Source organism: Phalaenopsis equestris, unplaced genomic scaffold (assembly GCF_001263595.1).
Source record: "Phalaenopsis equestris unplaced genomic scaffold, ASM126359v1 Scaffold219150, whole genome shotgun sequence".
In the NCBI taxonomy this organism is placed as follows: domain Eukaryota; kingdom Viridiplantae; phylum Streptophyta; class Magnoliopsida; order Asparagales; family Orchidaceae; genus Phalaenopsis; species Phalaenopsis equestris.
Window position 1 is genome coordinate 153,791 of NW_018237542.1, and position 22,714 is coordinate 176,504.

Below are 22,714 nucleotides of genomic sequence, written 5' to 3' on the forward strand. Positions count from 1 at the left end.
ATATACCTCATGGGCGGTAAAACTAAATACTAAAGCGCAGGTAGACCCAACCATTTTATAAAAAGTATAATTTTTTTTCTTTAAAAAACAAAACCCAACCAAACATGTTTTATATTTTTTATTTTTAAAAACATATAAATCATAACAATACCAAACATGTTTTCTACCAAACATGTTTTCTACAATACCAAACATGTTTTCTAAAAACAGAAAATAAAATGCAAAACAAAAACAAAATAGACTAAAAACAAAAACAAAAAAAAAGAGCAGAAAGTGATCCCAAACAAGCCCTCAATTTAACTATTTAATAGTATTATTTGTAAATTTAACTATTTTAGATGTGTTTTATCTACGTGTTCATTAAAGTTTTGTACATTGAGAGTTCCTTTCCCAAAAATTTGAACGGCATACTGACATCTCCCACATGTAAAATTCATTTACGAGAATGTTAAGCTTACCTGCCACAACAAGAAAAGTGTGTATAAGTAGTGTCACAGACACTACAACCAACTACATCCACTGCGTCAATTAAGACACATAGGGTTACTTGCATGAAAAATTACGAGTGATATAACATTTCCCCTCCGTGATGTAATGCACACTCAAAATGCCACGTATATGTATGTATGTATATATATATATATATATATATAGATTGCTGTTTCTTCCTTGTTTTTTTCAACTTTGTTAGAAAGCAAATAAGGTGGAGAGAGTGCGTGTGTGAGAGAGAGGTACTCTCTCTGTTCAAGCGAGTCGTGCTAGATACAATAATAGAAATTGAAATTGGGAATAAGGTGTAGCAGCAAGTAAAGTGCGTGAAGATGGTACATAAAGCGTGTGGTAGAACGAGGTGTTCATGAGACCAAGCATAAGAAAGAGTGAGCGGTGAAAGAAAGAGTGCGAAAGAGGGAGAGGGGGGCACTATGTTTGGATAGATTTTAAGTTTTGTTATTCTTTTATCAAAATAGGAGATGTATTGGCCCACTGCACTCATGGTCGTGTTTGTCTCCCACCCCTGAAATTGGGAATGAGGTGTAGCAGCAAGTAAAGTGCGTGAAGATGGTAGATAAAGCGTGTGATAGAACGAGGTGTTCATGAGACCAAGCATAAGAAAGAGTGAGCGGTGAAAGAAAGAGTGCGAACGAGGGAGAGGAGAGCACGATGTTTGGATAGATTTTAAGTTTTGTTATTCTTTTATCAAAATAAGGGATGTATTGGCCCACTGCACTCATAACATGGTCGTGTTTGTCTCCCACCCCTGAAATTGGGAATGAGGTGTAGCAGCAAGTAAAGTGCGTGAAGATGGTAGATAAAGCGTGTGGTAGAACGAGGTGTTCATGAGACCAAGCATAAGAAAGAGTGAGCGGTGAAAGAAAGAGTGCGAACGAGGGAGAGGAGAGCACGATGTTTGGATAGATTTTAAGTTTTGTTATTCTTTTATCAAAATAGGAGATGTATTGGCCCACTTGCACATTGAATCACTTATGGATGTCATCGTAAGAACATAGCATTAAAAACTTTTTTTTAAATGTTCTTGAATGCCTACACAAAAAATGAGTTGAAATTTGGCATGTAAATCAATCTTTAGCTTTCTTTTTTTTATTTTGATATAACATCTTTCCTCTTCTACATCACCTATAATTGTCATCTTTGTAAAAAAAAATTTATTTGGAGAAGACACAAGGGATTTTCATGTAGTAATCCCAACGAGTGAGTACTTTGAGCAATAAAAATAGGCACAATCCTCAAAAAACTATTAAAGTAATGATGCATGTTATTCGGTAAAGGAATCTAGTCCTAAAGTTAACGTTTGAGTTGAATTTGTTTGGTTCGACTACAATAAATTGTTGAGCATGACGAAGGTTGCCGTTGGTTCAACGTTTAGTGTTTAATGAACTTAATAAAGTTTTTCTTTGAGAAATTTGAGAATAATATTCCTTCTATCCTAGCCTTACACTTTAACTGACTTGATAAAAAAACGATCTAATTTATCTTCATCGACTTATCAGGGAAAATAGAGATGCCTTCAACAATTGCTTTCTACTTTAACAAACTTGCTCAAAGTTTAATTTCAACAATTTTGAGATTTAAAGCACCTTTTATTCTAACTTTGTTAAAAAACTTGATGAGTAAATTGGCATGATTATCTTTAACTACTTACCAAAAGCACAAGCATGCCTTATTAAGTAAAATCATTTGAGAGTGGTAAAAAAGATTTACCCAATATGATATTGACTATTTATGAACTTAAATTAGTCTTAAAGCTTTTCAACTTGACAAGCCAATACACTCTTGACAAACTAGTATAAATAATGTAAGAAGTTTATTATTTGCGTTGATGATAAATTTCACTTGAATATTTTGATTTTTTTATGATAATTATTTTTTTTTAATGTTATCTAAATTGAAGCCCCAAAGAAATTGCAAGAAAATTTAGACAATTCAAAATAAAATTTCCTATGGTTGAGATTACATTTAACACGAGTATCATCGAGATATTTGAATAATTTCATTATCACTTAAAGAATAGCAACTCTGTTTGCTAGTTTATTGATGAACAAATCTATAATTTACATATAATTTAAATTTATTTAAAAAAACCATCACATTATAAACCTCAAAAATTCTATTGTTGCATGTAGAGAATCCAATATATAAATAAAGACCGATAAGTGTATTCTACAGTAATGACTCTAAGAGCATCATTAAATCTGAGAAGATTTGGTTCTTTCCATATTTATCTCTCATGCGGGCCAACTACCACCTCCAAATATTTGAGCATTTGATTGGGATATCTCAGAAAACTATTGATTGGTTTATTCCCTCTAATTTTATGTTTTTTTTTTATTTTTTATTCAGAATTATTTTTTTCCCTAATTTAAATGAGATATTTTTGGTAAGTTCGTAAATAATGAGGGATTGATTTCCCTATAAATATATACCCTATTTGTGAATAATGGATCAAGGAATTTTCCTCCCCAAGAAAAATCTGCATGGTATCAAAGCAATAGATATAACCCCAGCTTCCTCATTTAGCTGGAATTCTCTAAAAACCACTAGATCTCTCCTGGAACTCTCTCGGATTCCTCCTTACTGTGGGCTTTCCAGGTCTTCCGGAACTCTCCCCGGACAGGTCGCTCCTGGAACTTCATTTGCTTGCTGCAGTGTTTTCCCTCGGGAACTAAAGGCTATCCCGTCTCAGCCTCCCTGCCACAGTGTTTTCCTTTCTCAACTGCCCCGTTTTGGAGCAGCAGTAGAAGAGGGAGAGGCAGCCAGCAAAAGAAGCAGCAGCAGCGACAACAAGCATAACAACAGCGGCAACTAACTAAAACAACATTAGCAGTGGTGGCAAGCAGTTGCAGTCAAATTCAGACCATCAACTAGAGGCTGCCCTAAATACGCTTAGGCATGATGACAAAGTACAGGATGAAAACTCATGTTCCACTCCAGAGGTGAAATTTGAGTCAGAGCTCAGGGATTTTGTCCAAACTACTGAACTATTAAACATTATCACAAATCATAAACTCAATGGTCATAACATATTTAATGATCGCAATTTGTGTATATGTACATTTGTGAAAGGAAAGAGAATCATCTCACTGTAGATGGCACAATTCCTAAGATCACTAATCCCAACCAACGTACATGGAAAAATCGAGACCATATGGTATGTCTTGGCTAGTCAATTCAATAACACCTGGAGTAAGCGAGAATTTTATGTTCAACAAAACTGCCAAAGAAATTAAGGAGGCTGCAAAAGAAACATTTTCTAGCATTGAGAACACTGCAGAGTTGTTTGAGATTGAAACCAAGCATCATGCCTTCTTCAATGAGAGCTAAGCATCACACAATACTTCAACACTGACAAAATATTAGCTACAATTGGATATATGTGAGACACATGTGGAAATGTCCATAGGATGCTGTGACATTTAAATCCATCATCGCAAAGAAGAGGACCATCAAATTCTAGTGGGACTAAGTCAAAAATTGGATGAGGTTAGAGGGAGAATCATAGGAACAAAGCCTTTTCCATCTCATCATGAAGCCTTTGCTGAATTCGGGAGAGAAGAGAGCAGAAAGAAGCCGATGCTGATCGGAAATGAAGCTTCACCAAGCACTAAAAGTTCAGTTCTTTAAACCCATAATTCTTCCCATGGATCAAAGGTCAAGAAGAATCGTCCTACATGTGATTATGGCAAGAAAATTGAGCATATTAAAGACAAATGTTGAAAATTCTCTGGAAATCCTGCTGACTGGAAACCTGGAAAGGAAATGAAAGATCAAAAGAGAAAGGAAAATGCTGCTACCACATCCAAAGGATTGATAGAACCATTCACTAAGGAACAACTTGAAATTCAGCACACCAACCTCATGACACACCAAGACAATATATACTTCTCTCAACTTGCCGGTAATGGGAAATTTAGAAATTTGATCATAGATTTAAGGGCCTCTGATCATATATTCGGAGACATCAATGCTCAAGTCAACTAATAAGAGAATTTTGCATCTTGATCGGTAAGAATTGTAGGTGGATTACACTCAAAAATTGCTGGAAATGTAGATGTGGAACTCTCTCAATATATTACTCTTTCCTCTATCTTATATGTTCCACAAATGGACTGCAATTTAATTTCAATTAGTAAGCTTGCTCATGATATGATATGTATAACTAAATTCCTTGCAAAATCTTGTGAATTTCAGGTCGTAGAATCGAGAAAGGGATTGATAGTGTTGAAATATATCAAGGTTTATACCTTGTACCTGCTTAATGAAAATCTCTATCTACACGAAATTGATCACATCTTCATATGTCCCCAATTTTTTGAGTCTGTTGAGTTTATGCCTATCAAAAATCAGATCGTCATTATTATCTGGGGCATTTTAATTTCAATTATTCTGATAAGTTATATTCAAAATTGTTTATCAAAAAAAAATTAAATGTTATTAATGTGAGACTTATCAACTTGCCAAACAAATTAAAAATTGTTATCACATAATTTTGTATAAACTCTCACATCCTTTTTCTATTATCCACAGTAATATTTGAGAACAAAACCCAAATTGAAGTTAGATAGTTTGTCTCTTTTATTAATGATCATACTAGAACTACTTGAGTATTCCTAATAAAGAAAAAATTTGAAACAAACCAAATCTTGCAAACTTCTTTAAGTGATGCTAGATAGTTTGTCTCTTTTATTAATGATCATACTAGAACTACTTGAGTATTCCTAATAAAGAAAAAATTTGAAACAACTAAAATCTTTCAAATTTTCAATGACATGCTTCAAATTCAATTTCAATGCAATATTTCCTACATCTTGCAAACTATACATGACATGATTCAAACGAAATTCCAATGCAAAATTTAAATCCTCAATACTGATAATACACAAAAAAAAATATTTCAACTCCATCCTTGAGTCCTATCTTTCAAAAAATAAAATCATTCATGTGATTTCTTATATTGATACCCAACAACAAAATGTGATAGTAAAGAGAAAAATAGTTATTTACTTAAAGTATCTTGCTTAATTATGATTACTCATCAAGTTCCAAACTATGGCTTGACGGAAGTAGTCTTACTGCAACATACATTATCAATTGAATGCCTAGCCAAGTGCTTTAACTTCAAAAGATTTTTTCACATTTTAATGGTTATCTATCTACACATCAGAGCTCTCTCCTATTATACCACTTATAGATTTTGGTGTGTATCCTTTGCTCACATTCACTCCTCAACCTGAACCAAACTTGACCCTAAATTTTTCATATGTATTTTCCTTAGTTATACCTCCAACAAAAATGAATATAAGTGTTACTCTCCAGTTACCAAAAAAATATTATAACTCCATGGATATCATATTTTTTTAAAAAAAATCATACTATCCCAAATTTGATGTTCAGGGAGAGAGTGCAAATGACCATCAGATTTGAGATACACGTGATGATGCCTACACAAAAACCCACCTACTCCTCTTTCTACAATTCCACCTAACTCACCTACCCTTGTAGAGGATATTCAACCAACCCAACTTGAAGTCCACAACAAAGAACTTCATGTGTACAATAGAGGGAAGAAAAACCTTGAGCAGGCAGAAGACAACTTGCAAAGACAGACTGCTTCAACCGAAATTCGAATCCACAGTTACCTTAACTTCCGATCGAGGAGTCTAGTACTCATGAGAGTTACCCCCTTCCTCTTCTGGCATTAATGACAAGGAAAGCAGTAAGATACCAAATTCAAGAGTATATAGTTTATGAAAAGCTATCATCAGCCTATAGAGCATTTATCTCTAATCTTGAGAGTGTGCAGGTTATTAAATTCATTCATAAAGCTCTTGAAAATCTAGAATGAAGGAAAGCACCGGACGAAGGGATTCGAGCACTAGAACCCAAAGTATACATGTTGATTAAGTAAAATATGAACAAAAAAATCCGCATATTAATCCCACTAAAAAATTCATTAAAATCTTCTAACAAGAAAAGTTCTAATTTACTGTACTTTCGAATCTAGTTTAAAATATCAAATGTGCAGTGGTTAAACGTTTTAATATCTTAAAAAAAGCAAAAAAAGAAATAAATTAAGTTTTGTTGAAGTTTTAGAGAGAAAAGATTCTTACTCCCGTGACACCAATTTAGTGATTTAATGATGTTTTTACTATAAAACCTCACATTATTTTTGACAACCAAGAACAAGTCCTCCGTAGTCTTTAAGTCAAAAAAAGAGTTGGAAATTCTATTATAGTTAAGGGGGTTTAACCATACAGCGTTTCCCATGAATCATCTAGTCCCATATCTAAGTCACAATTTCTATTTCTAATATGATTATTCCACTAAGTTGTTGTGTGCTAACCTACTTTTTCATCCAGGCGTCCTTTAGAAGTCCTATATCACAAAGATTTTTAACATTCTATCAGATTAGATTTGAAGAAAATTAAGGCCAAAAAGTTAATACATCAACATATGAAATACAAGCAATGAGAAGTCATCTAAAAAATAAAATCAATAGAATAAAACAACGAGAAAATCACATCTTAAATCACAAGAATACGAAAACAAGATTAACTATGAATTGTGAGAAAAGAAAACACGAAAATTGTTATTACGGGCATAAAAAAATAATGCAAGAGGTAAAAGAAACCAGTTCGTTTGCTACCTGGGATAAAAGGATGATATTAATATTCTACGAGCTCTCTGTTAAAGAGATCGAAGTAGAAAATAGGCCAACCACCTCTTTTAACATGAAAGGTTGGCAGAATATAATAAAAAAGTTTAAAGAAAGCATAGAAGAAAATACGATATAATGTAATTTAAAAATAAATGAGATCAGTTAAAAAATGACTAAAAATTAAGAAAAATTCTGAAGCGTGGATCCACAGGCTTATGTTGGAATCATATAAAGCGAACAATTGATGCTTCTAAATAATGGTGGACTGTGAGATTGGATGTGATAATGTTTGAAAGGTAAACTCATTTAAAATATTTAAAGTTTTCATTATCAATTCAAGTTATATTAATTGATTTATAGGTTGGGTCAGCTGCGAATAAATTTAAGTTCAGTGACATTGACCATGAGCTTGAAGGTAAGTTGGATCGTATGTTTGGTGGAGTGGTGGTCACTGGTGATCGAGCATGGGCACCAAGCGAAAGAGGGGACGGAGGCAAATATGAGTATTTAGAAGGTGAGCAATTTGCTGGGTTCAACCCCAACCTAAATGAAGTAGGATCAACTAGTCGATCCAAACGTCCAAGGGTTGAGAGAAAAAAATAGATAATGCTGCTTTCATATGTTAGATCTCTCAATTAGTGGATTCATGCACCAGTGAAATTATCATATCACATGCGACTTCTATTCAATAGGTTATGAGAATTCTGGAAGATATTTTAGAAATTGATGAGGATATGTCGTTTTACTTGTTCTCCATGAAGTTGTTAGAAGACTCAACCATGAGAGAGTTTTTTATGTCAATGAAACCTGAATATAAGATTAATTACTTAAGCTATTAGTACAACAATCGGGATGCATGAATTTCATATTAATTCATGGACATCTTTAGGTTGAATTTTAACCATGGGCATTATCTATGCTACGCGTTTGGATTTTGCTTTTTTTTTGTTTTTGAACATCTTCAATGCAGTTCTTACAATAGAGTGTTATTTATATGCTACTCTTTAATATTCAATGAAGTTCTTTCTAATTCAGGATTTATTTTTAAGTGATAGTTGAATAAGAAATGAATATCACGAATACAGGACGTAAGAGAAAAATTAAAGCTGCATTATGTTTAATGTACAAATAAACAATTAAAATCACGAACTCCCTGTATGACATCTACATACACATGCAACAAGTAGGTTGAGGTTGTGAAGTTGCTTGTAGATCACCTGACAAGGTTCAACATGTTCCGTATGACAACCTATTTTTATTGATATATTAGAACAACTGCACATAAACCATGGGCTTCATAGCTCATCTAGGATGACTTTAAGAGAGGTGTTAGCCATAACCCCTCTATATTTTATCACAAAATGAGTCCATGAGAGGTGTCATGGAGCAATTCCAACGCTCATCCGAAAAAATCAGCAGGCATTTTTCAATTGCACTAAATGCTCTGATTAGCTTGTCATCAAAAGTTATATTAACCGAAGACCCCCACAATCCAAAGCACACTCATACAAATTTCACAGGACCAATCTTATATGTCATATTTTAAGATTTTCATGTGTTCATCTTTCTCTAAATTTGCTTGAACACAGTATCTCTAATACATTTGCTAATTATTTTAGGATTGTGTTGGAGCGATTGATGGAATACATGTGGATGCACGTCTTCCCAACAAAAAAAATATTGCCTACATTAGACGATGTAGTTTACCAACACAAAATGTGATGGTTGTATGTTATTTCATTATGTGTTTCACATGTGAAAGGGTCAGATGAGAGGACAAGGTACGCAAAAATTGTATTTTCAATTTTGCTACGCGAACTCAAAAGTATAACTTTCCGAAGCCATCTCCAAGTTAGCTTGAATATTAACAAATGAAATACTAATATCTCGTGCAATACTAATGAGTAATATTAAAACGGGGAAATATTATTTGGTTAACGTCGGATATCCATTAGAAAGAGAGTATCTCAAACTCTTTCCGGATATTAAATATCTTATTCTTGATTTCGAGAGAGCTAGTAATATCACTTGGGATAAGAAAAAAATGTTCAACAAAAGACACTCATCTTTATACCGTATCATTGAAAGAAAATTTAGAGTTTGAAAGAAAAAATGAGTCACACAGCGGGATATGCCGACATCTATTTCTTAGAAAAGTGCAGATTGTGGTTACCACAATGACTCTCCACAACTATATTCGACTGTATCTTTCATGCAACGACATTGACTTCAATAGGGTTGATGAAGATCATTCACATATCCCTGTTGAAGCATATGAATATCGTCTAGGACAATCTTTATCATAGGCTAAAAGTGATTTACCTGAGACTTCACCCAGGGTGGGGAAGGTGCAAGGGAGATGATAGAGTTGTGTGAGTGAATTACAAATGTCATAGTTGGAGACTAAATGAAGAGATTGCCTGTTTTTTTATTGCTACTATTTGCAATGTGTTATGAAAACATTTAATGTTTGTTGTATCGATGTGCTATGCAAATAATGTATATTTTGAATCTCAATTTAATTTTCAGTTCTTATACATTTATTCTTTCCTACTTGGATGGTCAATGAAACATCTGTGGATATAATATGTAATCTAAAGATAGCATGGTTTATTTTTTGGTTTTGGGGGTCTATGATTAGGTATTCGACCTTAAGGGTTCTTTTGTATGACCTATATGTTATTATTGGTTATTGACACATATGAATTTCCAATAAAGGCAGACATATGCCTCTCCTTTTTCAGTCATATGGCTTTTGAGGTTCTTTTGGATGACTTTTTTTTTGATACATATGTGACACATACGAACTCGGATTAGGTGTTTTCAAGGCAACCAAAAACCATTTTTTGTAAGGTCTGTTGTCATCTTGTAGTGACAGATTTGTCGGTTTATACTGTGTTCTCAGAGACCTCATAGTTTCAAAAAACATAATTTGATTACTTCTATTATTCATTTTCACTAATGTTGCATCTAAGGTTTTGTGTTGCATTGTTTCAAACCATCAAAAAAGAAGAGCTCGAGCATTTTCGATATCTCCAGAGCATTGTACTGTTACAGTAGACTACAATATTTTGTGCTTACTTCGCGACAGCCGCATAGTTATGAGAGACAGTTTTACAGATGTCCAAGAAGAAAAACAGAAAGTTGTGACTTCTTTAGGTGGGCGGATAGGTTGAAGGATTCCATCAACAATAGTGATCGGGCGTGGAGAGCTTCCTTGGAGGACGGCTTGTCTCGAGCAAAAACCAAGTGCATTTTAAAAAAATATATATCTTCATATTATTGAATATTACTTTAATAGTTATTTTTTTTAATTTTGATTGTCGTGTTACTTCCTTTTTTGTGAGGGGTCTATTTTTGTTCTGTAACATTCAAACGGATATTTGTTTCAAAGTATGAAATGTGCTAGCAGAATTAGTTCAATTATAAACAACACTATAATATAGGGGAGGAAATGTCATTTGTTCATAAATAGTTGCACACTGATGTTCAAAACTATAAAAACAAACAGACAGTCAATTTCTCCGCAATAACTTCTACGCAACATTTTTCTGCCACAATTGTTGCGCAACAGCTTTTTAATAAGTTGTAGCTGCCCAAAAAAATTATACATTTTTAATTATTTTTAAACTTTTTAGTAGTCAAATAGAAGTTATTAAAATGAAAAATTCAATTATCATAAAATCAATTCTAACCCACCCTTTAATAAGTATCCACAATTCTATCCACAATTCTAATAAACTCATTATCTAATCCACGTTAACTAATCAAAATTTTTATCATGAGTCATTATTTTGAAGTATAATCAATAGCTCAATTATGTAAATTACATTAAGGCAAATATACATGTCTAGTTCTCTACCTCAAGCGATTTTTTATCCTATGCATACCATAGAAAAAATTGCAAGAAAAAAATGGAGCACCACATGTAATACAGAGAATTTAACGCCAGAAAATTCAGCATAGCAAAATATCATCACATGAAGATCGATGGGTGCAAAATAACACATTCCCGAAAGGGAATATCAATTTACATCAAAGTAATGGTACGAAAAGTTCAAATATGATAATATCAATCAACTAAGGTAAAGATTCCACCAAAACAAAGGCAACCAAACAAACTCAAAACAAATTCAAAGCAAAGTTTAAAGCAAATGCAAAGCAAAAACATGTTGAAACACACGGTGAAGCATGAGTTGTCTTTCAAGAAGCACTTGGTTTAACATCATCTGCACTTGGTTGATTCGACCCTAGCCGAAGATTTGTTTGTTATTGTGTTTCCCCTCTCTGTTTTCAAACCTTAGGATCAAATCAATCATAACATTCTTCCTGGAACAAAAACCATTTTCAACAATCCTTGATCAATCTCTCAATCTTTTGCTTGTACTAGATTTTTCACTAAATCCTCGTATTTCAGTATTTTCGCAGTTCACTCTAAGTTCGATGACAGACTTGCAGATGATAGGTAGAGGGTTGAATCAGAATGCCATTCCTGAGAGTGTTTTCTAGATCAAGAGCTCTCCCAATTAACTCCCATTTTCGCAAACCACTATTTGCCCCACCATTTGCAAGAAATAGTTCTTTATGAGGTGAGTCGGGATTTTCTAAGACTGCTCGATTCTCACTAGATTTTTCAGGCTCATGATCTAATTCTACATAACTACTCTCCTACCTAAAGCTATCTTCTACATCAATTTTGTTTCTCCCTAAATTAGGGGATAGAATTGAATCCAAATGAGCAATTTCTAAGTTTTTCACTGCCTGTTTGTTCCAATTTTCTATAGTATTGGCTTGGGTGCTCCCCCATTTATGGTATCCTACAATTAGGTTATTATTGTTTTAATTGGAGTTTAGATAATTCAACCATCCTAGGTTGTAAGTGTTAAAATAAGGCTTGTTGCACCTAATTCTGATGGCATCCGGGGAAGTGGTGTTAGAATCACTTACTAGTCCATAAGCCATCTTGTCACTAAGTAGGGATCCTGACACCGAATTCATTCCTAAGTTGTCTACTCTCCACGAAATTTCAGTAATTTGTGAAGCCTAGATAGTTAGCACATCAATCTTAAGCCCACAAATTATTTTTTTATGGGTAACTCTCTGAAATGACCATTGAAAATCGTTTGTGGAGATTTTCTTATTCAATAGTATTCCTTAAATAATGTGAAGATGGACCTCCACTTGCAACATCTATAATTAACCTTAAATAATCCCACCAACCCATCATAAAAAGTATGGATAATCAATTAATCAGATAGGTATGATGTGGGCACTCACTAAACCGTTTTTTGAGCAATTCACAAGCTTTATAGAAATTCTATTCATCTGATTAGGTGAAGGACATGATATCTTTCCTAACTTTGACAATCTTAAAGAGAGGAAAGTATTGGACCAAAAATTTTTGGGTTAAATTGTTAAGTAGCGATCGATCTTGGTGCTAAAGAGTATAGCCACATTGGTTTTATCCCTATGTGAGAAAGTGAATAGCATAATCTAACAAAATTGTCGGAGACAATGCTAAAATTGAAGGTGGCACACAGTTCAAATAAGCTAGCCAAACGAAGGTATGGATCTTCTGTAAGTCATCCCCAAACTGGTTTGTCTAAATCATTAGGATGAGCTCAAACTGAAGTTCAAAATTAAGGGTTTCTATGACGTTGTTTTGTTAGTTTCAGAAATCGATGGGATGGCATACTCCATTAGAGGTTTATGATCGTATTCTTGAGGGTTTGTGATTTCTAAGTGTTTTATTATTATTATTATTATTATTATTATTATTATTATTATTATTATTATTATTATTATTATTATTATTATTATTATTATTATTATTATTATTATTATTATTATTATTATTTTACTTAAGGTCGAAGAGCAACAGTTCACCTAAGTTACTCATACTCATGCAACGACAGATCTGCAAAGGGTGACCCCATTCTAAAACAGGAATGGAGAAAATAATAGGTAAAAAAAGTAAGAAAAACACATGGACAATATAACAACTGAAAAAAATAATATACAATCACAAGAACAGAAATAAAGAAGTAAACAATTTTTCTTTTTTTTTATTTTTCAAAAATATAAACGAAACAGAATTATAACAAAAATGCAAATAAACAGTAAAACAAGAAACAGTTCAAACTAAAACTCTACGTATTTCAACTAAAATTCTTCTAAAATCAAAAAATTTTGACTCATTGTCTCGGTAACGATGCCAAAAAAACTTGACGCACAAAACTACTGCGAAGCAATCAATCAATAACACAAGCAAACGTGTCAATCAAGTAATATATGGATAAAAAGTTTACATATCGAACACAAGACAAAAGTTGTTAAAATATTCTAACAGGCAAATCTTTAGTTTACTAAACTCTGAACCTAGTTTGAAATGTCATTGTGCAAAAATTGAAAATGTTAAAATCCTAAAAGGCAAAAAACTAAACTAAAATTTGTTGAAGTTTTTAAGAGATGAAAGATTCATACTTTTACAGCAGAGGTTTAGTGATTTTTCGATGTTTTTCCTATAAAATCCCATATTATTGTTACAACCAAGGACAAATCCTCCATAGCCTATGTTTAGGTCATATGAAACTTTGGAAATCATATTACAGTTAAGGGAGCTTAACCAAGCAATATTCCCATTTTAGGTTGCATTTTCCTATTGGCAATATGTCTATTCCATCAGGCTATTGTATGTCAACATACTTATTCTTCTAGAAAATGGTTAGAAGCCCTAGATCACAATGAGTTTTAACAGTCTATTAGGTCATATTAAAAGTAATTTAAGATTGGAAAGTTAACACATCAACATATGAAATCCAAGCATAGAGAAAATGTCTAAGGTTCAGAATCCATAGGATAAAACAATGACAAAAGCACATATTTTACATTATGGGAGTACAAAAATGAGATCAAATATGATGCATGCGAAAAGAAAGCACGAAAATTGTTATTGCAGGCATAAAAACAAAAACAATGCAAGAGGTACAAAAAACTCACAACCGAGTCAAGCAGTCTTTACAATACACTGTGATCCTCCCCGTTCAATTCAAGTTTTTCATAGATCTCCCTCATATAATTGCACTCAATCTCTCCTCAACCTCCAAACTCTCAACAGAAAAACATGACGAGGAAAATAGCAAAAGCTCTCTCGAGCAAACCCTAGAGAGAAATCCTAGAGCCCTAAAGACTCTCTTTAACCTTAGAGGTAAATCCCCAAAGGACAAAAATATTGTTTTGGTCTTCATACATCTCCTTACAAAGATAAGGGCTTCAAAACAGCCTCCAAACATGTCAAATTTGCCAAAATACGCATCTGGAAGGACGTTGGTGTAGCTACGCTAGAAGCAACATAGCTATGGCATGCCTAGCATAGGTATGCAAAAGCCAACCAAAGGACCCAGCATAATTATGTAGGTCCTTTAAATTTTGCAACTGTGTTTTGGCTCCGTGAAGCGCGCACGACACCTGTAACATGCAAAAGGCAACAAATATAGACTTTACAAGCATTAAATCATGATAAATAAAAAAATTAAATATGGAACTAATGAGGAAAATATCATAAATGTAAGTCATATCAAGCACTATAGCATATAATGGCCCATAGACTCTTATTAGACTTGCTCAAGATAAGAAGCCAATTGGATGCAGATAGGCATTCCACATCAAATACAAAGCTGCCAGTAGTGTTGCGATATTCAAAGTTAGACTTGTTGTCACAAAAGTCTATGAGATTAACTATCAAGAGACATTTGTATCAGTTGTCAAACTGAATACTATCAAACTCTTTTTCCAGTAGCAGTCAAAAAGGAATGGGAAATGCATCCATTTGACATAAAAATTCCTTCGTGAATAGGGATATAGAAGTATACATGGATATGCAATCAGAACTTGAAAATGACTCCAACAAACACCTAGTATGCAAACTAAGGAAGTCTCTCTATGTGCTTAGGCAATCATCAAGGGCATGTTTGAAAATTTTATGAAATCTGGTGGATATTCTCAAAGTAATTGATCACACATTATTCATAAAACACAATTCAAATAAGATTGTTGCACTGATTGTTAAAGTGGAAGATATCATTCTTACTAGTCATTTTGAAAAAATATTTATAAAATCAAAGAAGGGTTTGTCATTGAGTTTGAAATTAAAGACTGAAGAAACATGAGATATTTTTTACGTACGGAGGTAGCAAGGTCCAGGAAAGGGGTTATTATATCATAGAGAAAATACATCCTAGATGTGCTAAAGGAAACAGGGATGATTGGTTGCAAATTTGTTGATACTCTGATGAAACCCAACAAAAAGTCGGACAGAAAAGAAGAAAGTATATCTGTGCATAAGAGAAAATAACAAAAATTTATGGGAATACTTATTTATCACATACTACGCCAGATATGACATATTCTATCAGTATTGCGAGCCAACAAATGAATAAGCCCAAATAAATAGAATTTGGACATGGTATACAGGATTTTGAGGTTTCTAAAAACGACTCATAGTTATAGATTAATTTTTGAGAAAACCAAAAACAAAGCTGTGGAAGTTTACATTGATGTTGGTTGGGAAAAGGAAGCAAATTGTTATTTTGAGAAGCAATGTAAAATCAGAAGCCTTAGGGGATTATGAAGGGATCCAAATTTAGAAATTGTTAAGAGAACTAAATGTAACTCCATTCAGCCAATATAGATTTTTGTGACGGTCAAGCAACTAACAGTATTGTCAAGAATTGTGTGCATCATTACATGTCCAAGCATATCGACTTTGATAGACACTTCAACTCTAAGAAAATCAATGGGGGAATTATACAACTAAGTTATATCCCATGACACAAACAAGTTGTTAATTTCTTCCCCAAAGCTCTTTCTTCCAGCACGTCGAACTTAATATCAAGTTCGGTCTCTACAACATCTACGACACATCTTGAGGAATAGTGAAAATTTGAGAAGATTTGGTTCATTCCATATTTACGTCTCATATAAGCCACCACCAACTCCAAATATCGAAAGATTTCATTAGGATATCCTAAAAAAACTTTGATTGATTTATTTCCTCACTATTTTATATTTTTCAATTTTTATTTAAAATTATTTTCTTTCCAAATTTAGGTGAGATATGTTTGGTAAGTACGTAAATAAAGAGGGATTGATTTCCATGTGTGTGTGTGTGTATGTGCGCCCTAAATAATGCATTAAAAATTTTTCCTCCCCAAACGAAAGCTACGATTGATATAATAAATTTTTATGAGATTCACTGAAGAGCCTTGATAACAAGTTGGTTGCATACAACTAAAACTATGAATACACATATCATTATGTAACACAAGTTTTGCCAACACCAATATTCATGATATGAAGAATCAAAGTAATAGCTCGTTCGAGAACATACATATGTTGATAGATTTTGAATTATATTTTGAAAAAAAGAATTTACGTCTTTTAAAAACTTAGTTTGTTCAAAGTATCTGCACTTCTCTCAAAACAAAAGCAATTGGAATTAAAATTTATTTTATTCAATCAGTATTCCTAGACCATGTATTATGTCACTTATCATGTTTTTCATAGCATATAAAAATTTGTTTGTGTTTTATCGTTTATCTGCACAGCATTCCTAAGCTATCAAATTTGAACATTTAACAAATTATTCGAAGCACATGCAGACAACTTAATTCCTTTGCATGCATTGTCAAAATGACTATGCGACCCATAAAAAACAATGGTCATCCACTGATCTAATATAAATACTTTTCATTTGCAAATATATAATGTTGCTCACGAGAGCACAATAACGCTGAAGACATTAACAAGTTGTCCTTAGTGGTTAATGGATGCATCATTTTAGGGTAACAGTACCACCTCTGACACGCAATATACTAGTTGATTTCAGTTGAAAAAAATATATATCTTTCCAATGAGCGCAAAGTTAGTCATGGTGATCAATCATTTAAACATACAGTCGTCAAAACACAAGCACAACATTGCATTTTAGGACCATTATTGATCATATATTGTCCAATTTCATATGTTAGATGCAGATTCAGTTGTGATCATTAAGGGCCTAACGTTTGTTGAGTGTATTAAAATGACAATAGCTAATATTTAAAACAATTGCTCCTCAAGTGGGCCCCATAGGGGATCATTATTAGCCGATAAATACGAATCCACCCTAGCCCATTTGCATCCCAAGATGAATCTATAGAGTGTGTGCATAAAAGTTTTGAAAATTCAAGAGTACTTTAAATGCAGTTAGAAGATTCTTAATTTTGTCTGTAGGCCAGTTTTCATGCTCCTCGTGAATCCCCTATGAGCTCAATTTGTTTATTTTAATATTTTCAATTTGTTAACACAACTAATATTTCATTTATTAATGATGTTTTGTAATGTTAGTTTTAGGTCTAACAAATTTTTAAGTGTAAGTATTCATTTATTTTTTTTAAAATTGAGAGTTCATTCACCAAAAATTTCAGCAACATCCTAATATCTCTTCTATAAGTGGCGCCATTGAGAATAAATATATGAGTGCTATCAGAGATAACACGATTGGGATTTTTAACATCCAACGCACTAGGAAAGATGTCTTTGTATGTCTACATAAAAATTTATAAGAATATTTCCCGCCATGTAAAGAACATCACATTTGAATGCTTATAATCTAAGATCTTTAACACTCACCACGATAAAAAAAGGTGTTAGTCTTCGCACCACCGAACCAAAAATGGCAAACATAGGTCTACCTGCACAAAAAAATTATAAGTGAAACATTTCTGTCATACCCAAATAACATGTACAAGTGGTGGCAAGGGTGCATAGGAGATTTACTTTCTCAAAATAAAATTGGGGCAACATGGACCCCTTGCATGCACGTCATGGGCAAGCACATAGGAGAAAGGGGTTTGTGGCCCCCACCCCCAAGCCACCCACTCCCCGTATTATAATTAAAAAATAATAATAATTTTTTAAAATTTGGAATGCACACGTTGACGTGGGTGTAAGAACACTCCTGCTCGGGCGGGAGCAGTAGGCACTGGACAGGTCTAGGGTGAACCCAGACGTAGCGGCCTAAGGCGAGATTTAGACAGGGCGGGACTATCACCAACCCCTCTTCTGTTTCCTAGTATGCTTCTACTCATATGAGATAATTTATGTGTTGTTTTGGGAGCTTTAGAGCGATTTTTGATGTGCACTACTTTCAGATTTCCTGTGTGAAAAATTTTTCCTATTCTATGGCTGTGTCCGAACAGTCGATGGTGCTCTGGTTGTATCCTCCTCCAAGGTGGTGTTGTATCCTTCCTTTTTATCATCCCTAATCCTTTTTCCTCCCCCCTCTAACACTAGCCACCACTTTCTTGTAGCAAATTTAGATGTCCAGAGACTTCCCCTTTGTCTCAATCCCCCTATCAGCCTCCCAAATCACCACGAAACCCCTTTCTAACCAACCTCGCAACCATCAACCCATCCCATACCTTCACCCCGCCTCGGATTTTCTCTTTCGACCCTAGCCAAAGATTTGTTTGTTATTGTGTTTCCCCTCTCTGTTTGTGTCGGATTGTAACCCTAACAGTACAAATAAAAGTTGATTTTTGTGTTTTCGCTGAATTCCACCTATTTCCGGTAATATTTGGTATCAGTGCTATTTTAACCCTAGTTATATACCATAGTTTTCTAGCATCCACCCCTTACCAAGCCACTCCCCATAAAAATTTTGTTCTTTTCTATTCCCAACCATAGCCAAAATTTTGACCTAACCCTCCATTCCTCTTACTGATTTTCAAAATCAGCAACCCTAAATTAAATTTTAGCCCTCACACCTCCCAAGTCTAAACCGTAGTCATGCCACCATTGAGATGCATACCAGAGTCTTCCCAGGAGGATAAACGGCAAGAGATCCGCCGACTTAGGCAGTGGGTTACGGACATGGATGATGAAATCCAATGGGAGTCCACCCTCGACAGTGACCCAAAAGGTCGAAGCGGGAAACACAGCGTCAGTTCCTATCAACTTACTACTGTCAAAAGTTGCAGACTCTAGCTTCCGAAGTGGAGAGCGTAGCACCAAGCGAACCCCTGGCTATTATCCAGCGAAACTAATTTGCAAGTCTGTTATAGCCAGAAAATGTTATAGGTGTCATGGATTTGGACATGTTGAAACAGAATGTACAACCCAGGGAGTGATATACATCACCGAGCAGAACGTCATTGAAAAGTTGGATAAAGTCACCTCAGACACTGAAGATGGTGAGGACATAAACGATAAGAACTCATTTTCAGTTGAGGGCAAGATACACTTATCCCAATTAAGCTCATAAAAGACTCCAACCGACTTCATTGTATGTGACCAATGCAGTTACGAGCCTGAGAAGTTGACATCAGACACAAGGCCCACACAGACAAGAGCAAGACAGATCTTTAAGATTTATAGACCTCCTCCTAAGTTGAACCTACAGTTGGAGGTCTAACAATGTCCAAAAAGGAGTCATTATGTCTCATGCTTGGACTATTACAGTTAGTAGATCTTATGTAAGAGTCAGCTCAGCGGGGTACCCGTCAGCAGATTTCCAGATGGGTTGAATCTCAACTCTGAAATGTGCCCTAGAAGCCTAAGAAGGGTGAAAATTCTTCAATGGAATCCAAGTCGTGTCACCAAAGATATTTCTTCTAAGTGATCACTAATGAGAGTGGCACAACCTGCCATAGATTTCCTCCCAGAATTATGTTCTACCAACATACTTGTTACTCTACCACCGCATATTGGGCACGTGAATTGGAAGACGAAGATTTCAAATGTAAGGGCTCGAGAGTTGCATTGCGAGAACCCTCCTGATATGCAGCTCCCGCTCAGGATGTGCATTGTGGAATGACAATACCGGCATAGTGTTGACCTCATTTTTAGTGAGGTCTAGTCTTCCAAAGACAAGAACCAGAAGCCTCGACGAATGATGTCGAAGCTCCCCTAACCCCAGGAAACTGAAGCGGGTGCAGAACATTGTCGCACGGGCAGGAGTAGTAGGCACTGGACCGGTCTAGGGTGAACCCAGGCTGAGCAGCCTACAGCAGGATTGCCACCGGCCCCTCTCCTCCTTCCTTTTCTTCTTCTACCCATAAGGGAGATATTTTGGCAATTCTAAGGCAGCTTTTGTTGTGTTCTATTTTCAGATTTCTAGTGTGATAAGTATTCCCTATTCTAGGACTGTTTCCGAGGAGATGGTGGTGCTCTGACTGTATCCTCCTCTAAGATGGTGTTGTATCATTCCTTTTTACCATCCCTTCTCCTCCCTCCTCTGACAGCAGCCGCCATTTTTCTGCAGCAGTTCCGGTTGTCCAGCCACTTCCCCTTCGTCTCAGTCCTCTACTGACCTCCCAAATCATTACCAAACCCCTTCCTAACTGACCTCACAACCACCATCCTTTCCTCATACCATCGCCCCATGGTCACCGCCCTCAGATCTTTCCTTTCGGCCCTAGCCGGAGTATTATTTGTTATTGTGTTTTCCCATTCCGTTTGTGTTGGGTTGTAACCCTAATTCAGTATTAATAAAAGTTTGTTTTTTGTGTTTCCGTTGAGTTCCACCTATTTCCAATATCATACATATGTCATTACATAGAAATAAATCAATCACTTCTATATTAATTAGTTAATTATTCTAAAATGTATGATAATCACCAACATAATATTTGTATTTGGACACATTTTGTGAATATTGGTGTTTAATTAGATTAATCTTACAATCTTAGGTAGTGAAATCAACTAAAATCATTGTGCTTATAATTCAAATACACATATTCACATGATCATTTACCCATTGCCCCTAAATTACTTGTGTGGAGTTCAAAAAGATTTTGAAACTAGTTAAAATAAATACATATATTCACGTGATCATTTACTCGCCAATATAATAATAAAATTCTCGAAGTGCCTGTTCCACACTGATTTCCCTATTGTAATTTAATTAGAGTTTAGGGTTTAGTTATTACATTAAGAGTACAAGCATTTTTTTTAATATTGATGAGTGTAATCTTTTAAATTGAGATTAATACTTAAATGCTTATTTATATTAGTATGTAGACATTGTACATATATTGGTTCCACAAAGGAAGGGGCCTCAAATGTCAAAAGTAAAAACTGAGCAAGGATATTAGTTGACCACAAGAAGCTCACTTGTGTTGATTGATTATAAGACGTTGGTAGTCCCGAAGTAGTGCATCAAGCTCATGCAGTTGTATTGAATTTGGAGCACAATCCTTCCAGTGCTCACGTGGTGCCTGGAGAACCACATGAGAAAACAAAATTCAAACCAACTAAAAACAAATAAATACTAAATGACATCATTTTATAGCAAAAGGTAACCTGTATGGACACAGCGTGATCACTGGCAGGAAGCACTTCTCCAGCTAATTTGGCAGATAACTCCAAAAGTTCTTTGTCATTCACATCATCAACAACCTTTATCTGAGCATCAGAGGAGGAAATTGAAATTCCCAACTTTTTTTGCAACTCTAAAACCGCATCTTGGCCTAGTAGATTTTCCTACACGAGATAAAGTGGCGTTTCAATTTACAGCAACGTGCCTAAAAGTGCCTCTACTCACTCTCAGGGAAGATTCATACAACGAAAAAGAAAAAATTCAAACAGTCGACCTAGTTCATGTTCAAGAAATGTCAGCATCACCTGTAGCACAGATTGTGCTGACTGATTTGAAATTATGGATTCACTCTCAGAAGAAATATTTGGAAGACGTGGAAGAGGCCGTCTGGCAATAGGGTCATCTTGAAGAATAAAGTAAAAGGTAAGGATTAGTCTTCATATTTTTATTCTATTCAAATTACTCATACCTGTTTGCTTGATGTAAAATCTAGTGGAGAAGTAGATTATATTCACAACTACACTGGCTAAATAAATTAACAAAAATGCCAAAAATTGTAGGTTAGGGTCTGAAGATATGGAGACCACGCCAAAGCACAAGAATTTACTAATAAAAGTACATATAGAGCCAAAAACTATTTCCAAAATATTATACATCCCAAATAAGCACCTCTTTAATTTGTACTCTATTTTTAAACAAAAATACCATTAGCAACAAAGTACTTTGTAAACTTTCAGATTAGGATCTACCGAATATTAAAGGAATAAGAAAAAGAAGTAAATTATACTTTCATGTAAGTGGTGCTTAGATAGTTCAATGCCTAATAGAGGATCCGAAAGGTTCTTTTCATACATATAGCTTCAATTAACAGAATGTCAACTGACAAGAGCAATAAAACAGAAGAAAAAAAAAAAAAAAAACTTTCTTTACACCTAAACCATGAATACCTTCTGGAACCAGCCACCATATATCACCAAATGTAGTTTTCCCATCAAAGCCACCAAATAAAAGATAACGTGCACCAATACAGGTCATGGAGTGATAGGCTCTCGTAGGAGGAGGATCGTTGTTAGTAGATAAACGCTTCCACTGAACAGAGACTGAAATCACCAAGTCAATTATCAATGCATGAATTCACTTCCACTGAACAGAGACTTAAATCAAGAAGTTGATTATCAATG

The 22,714-nt window shown here is 34.6% G+C and overlaps 1 protein-coding gene across 4 annotated transcripts in view; it reads right to left on the minus strand.

The window, feature by feature from the left end:
* Positions 1–22,714, minus strand: part of LOC110037428 (tip elongation aberrant protein 1) — a 70,791-nt gene that overhangs the window by 16,024 nt on the left and 32,053 nt on the right. For 2 of the 4 annotated variants that reach the window (XM_020742076.1, XM_020742075.1), the window contains exons 11-14: positions 22,481–22,633; positions 21,839–21,936; positions 21,518–21,697; positions 21,329–21,432 (exon numbers count right to left, since the gene is read on the minus strand). In XM_020742076.1, coding sequence (XP_020597735.1) covers positions 21,329–21,432; positions 21,518–21,697; positions 21,839–21,936; positions 22,481–22,633 — 535 coding nt within the window. Of the gene's footprint in view, positions 1–14,173; positions 14,642–17,845; positions 17,908–21,328; positions 21,433–21,517; positions 21,698–21,838; positions 21,937–22,480; positions 22,634–22,714 lie in introns of all 4 variants that reach the window. The other 2 variants (XR_002295338.1, XR_002295337.1) reach the window with 2 other exon arrangements.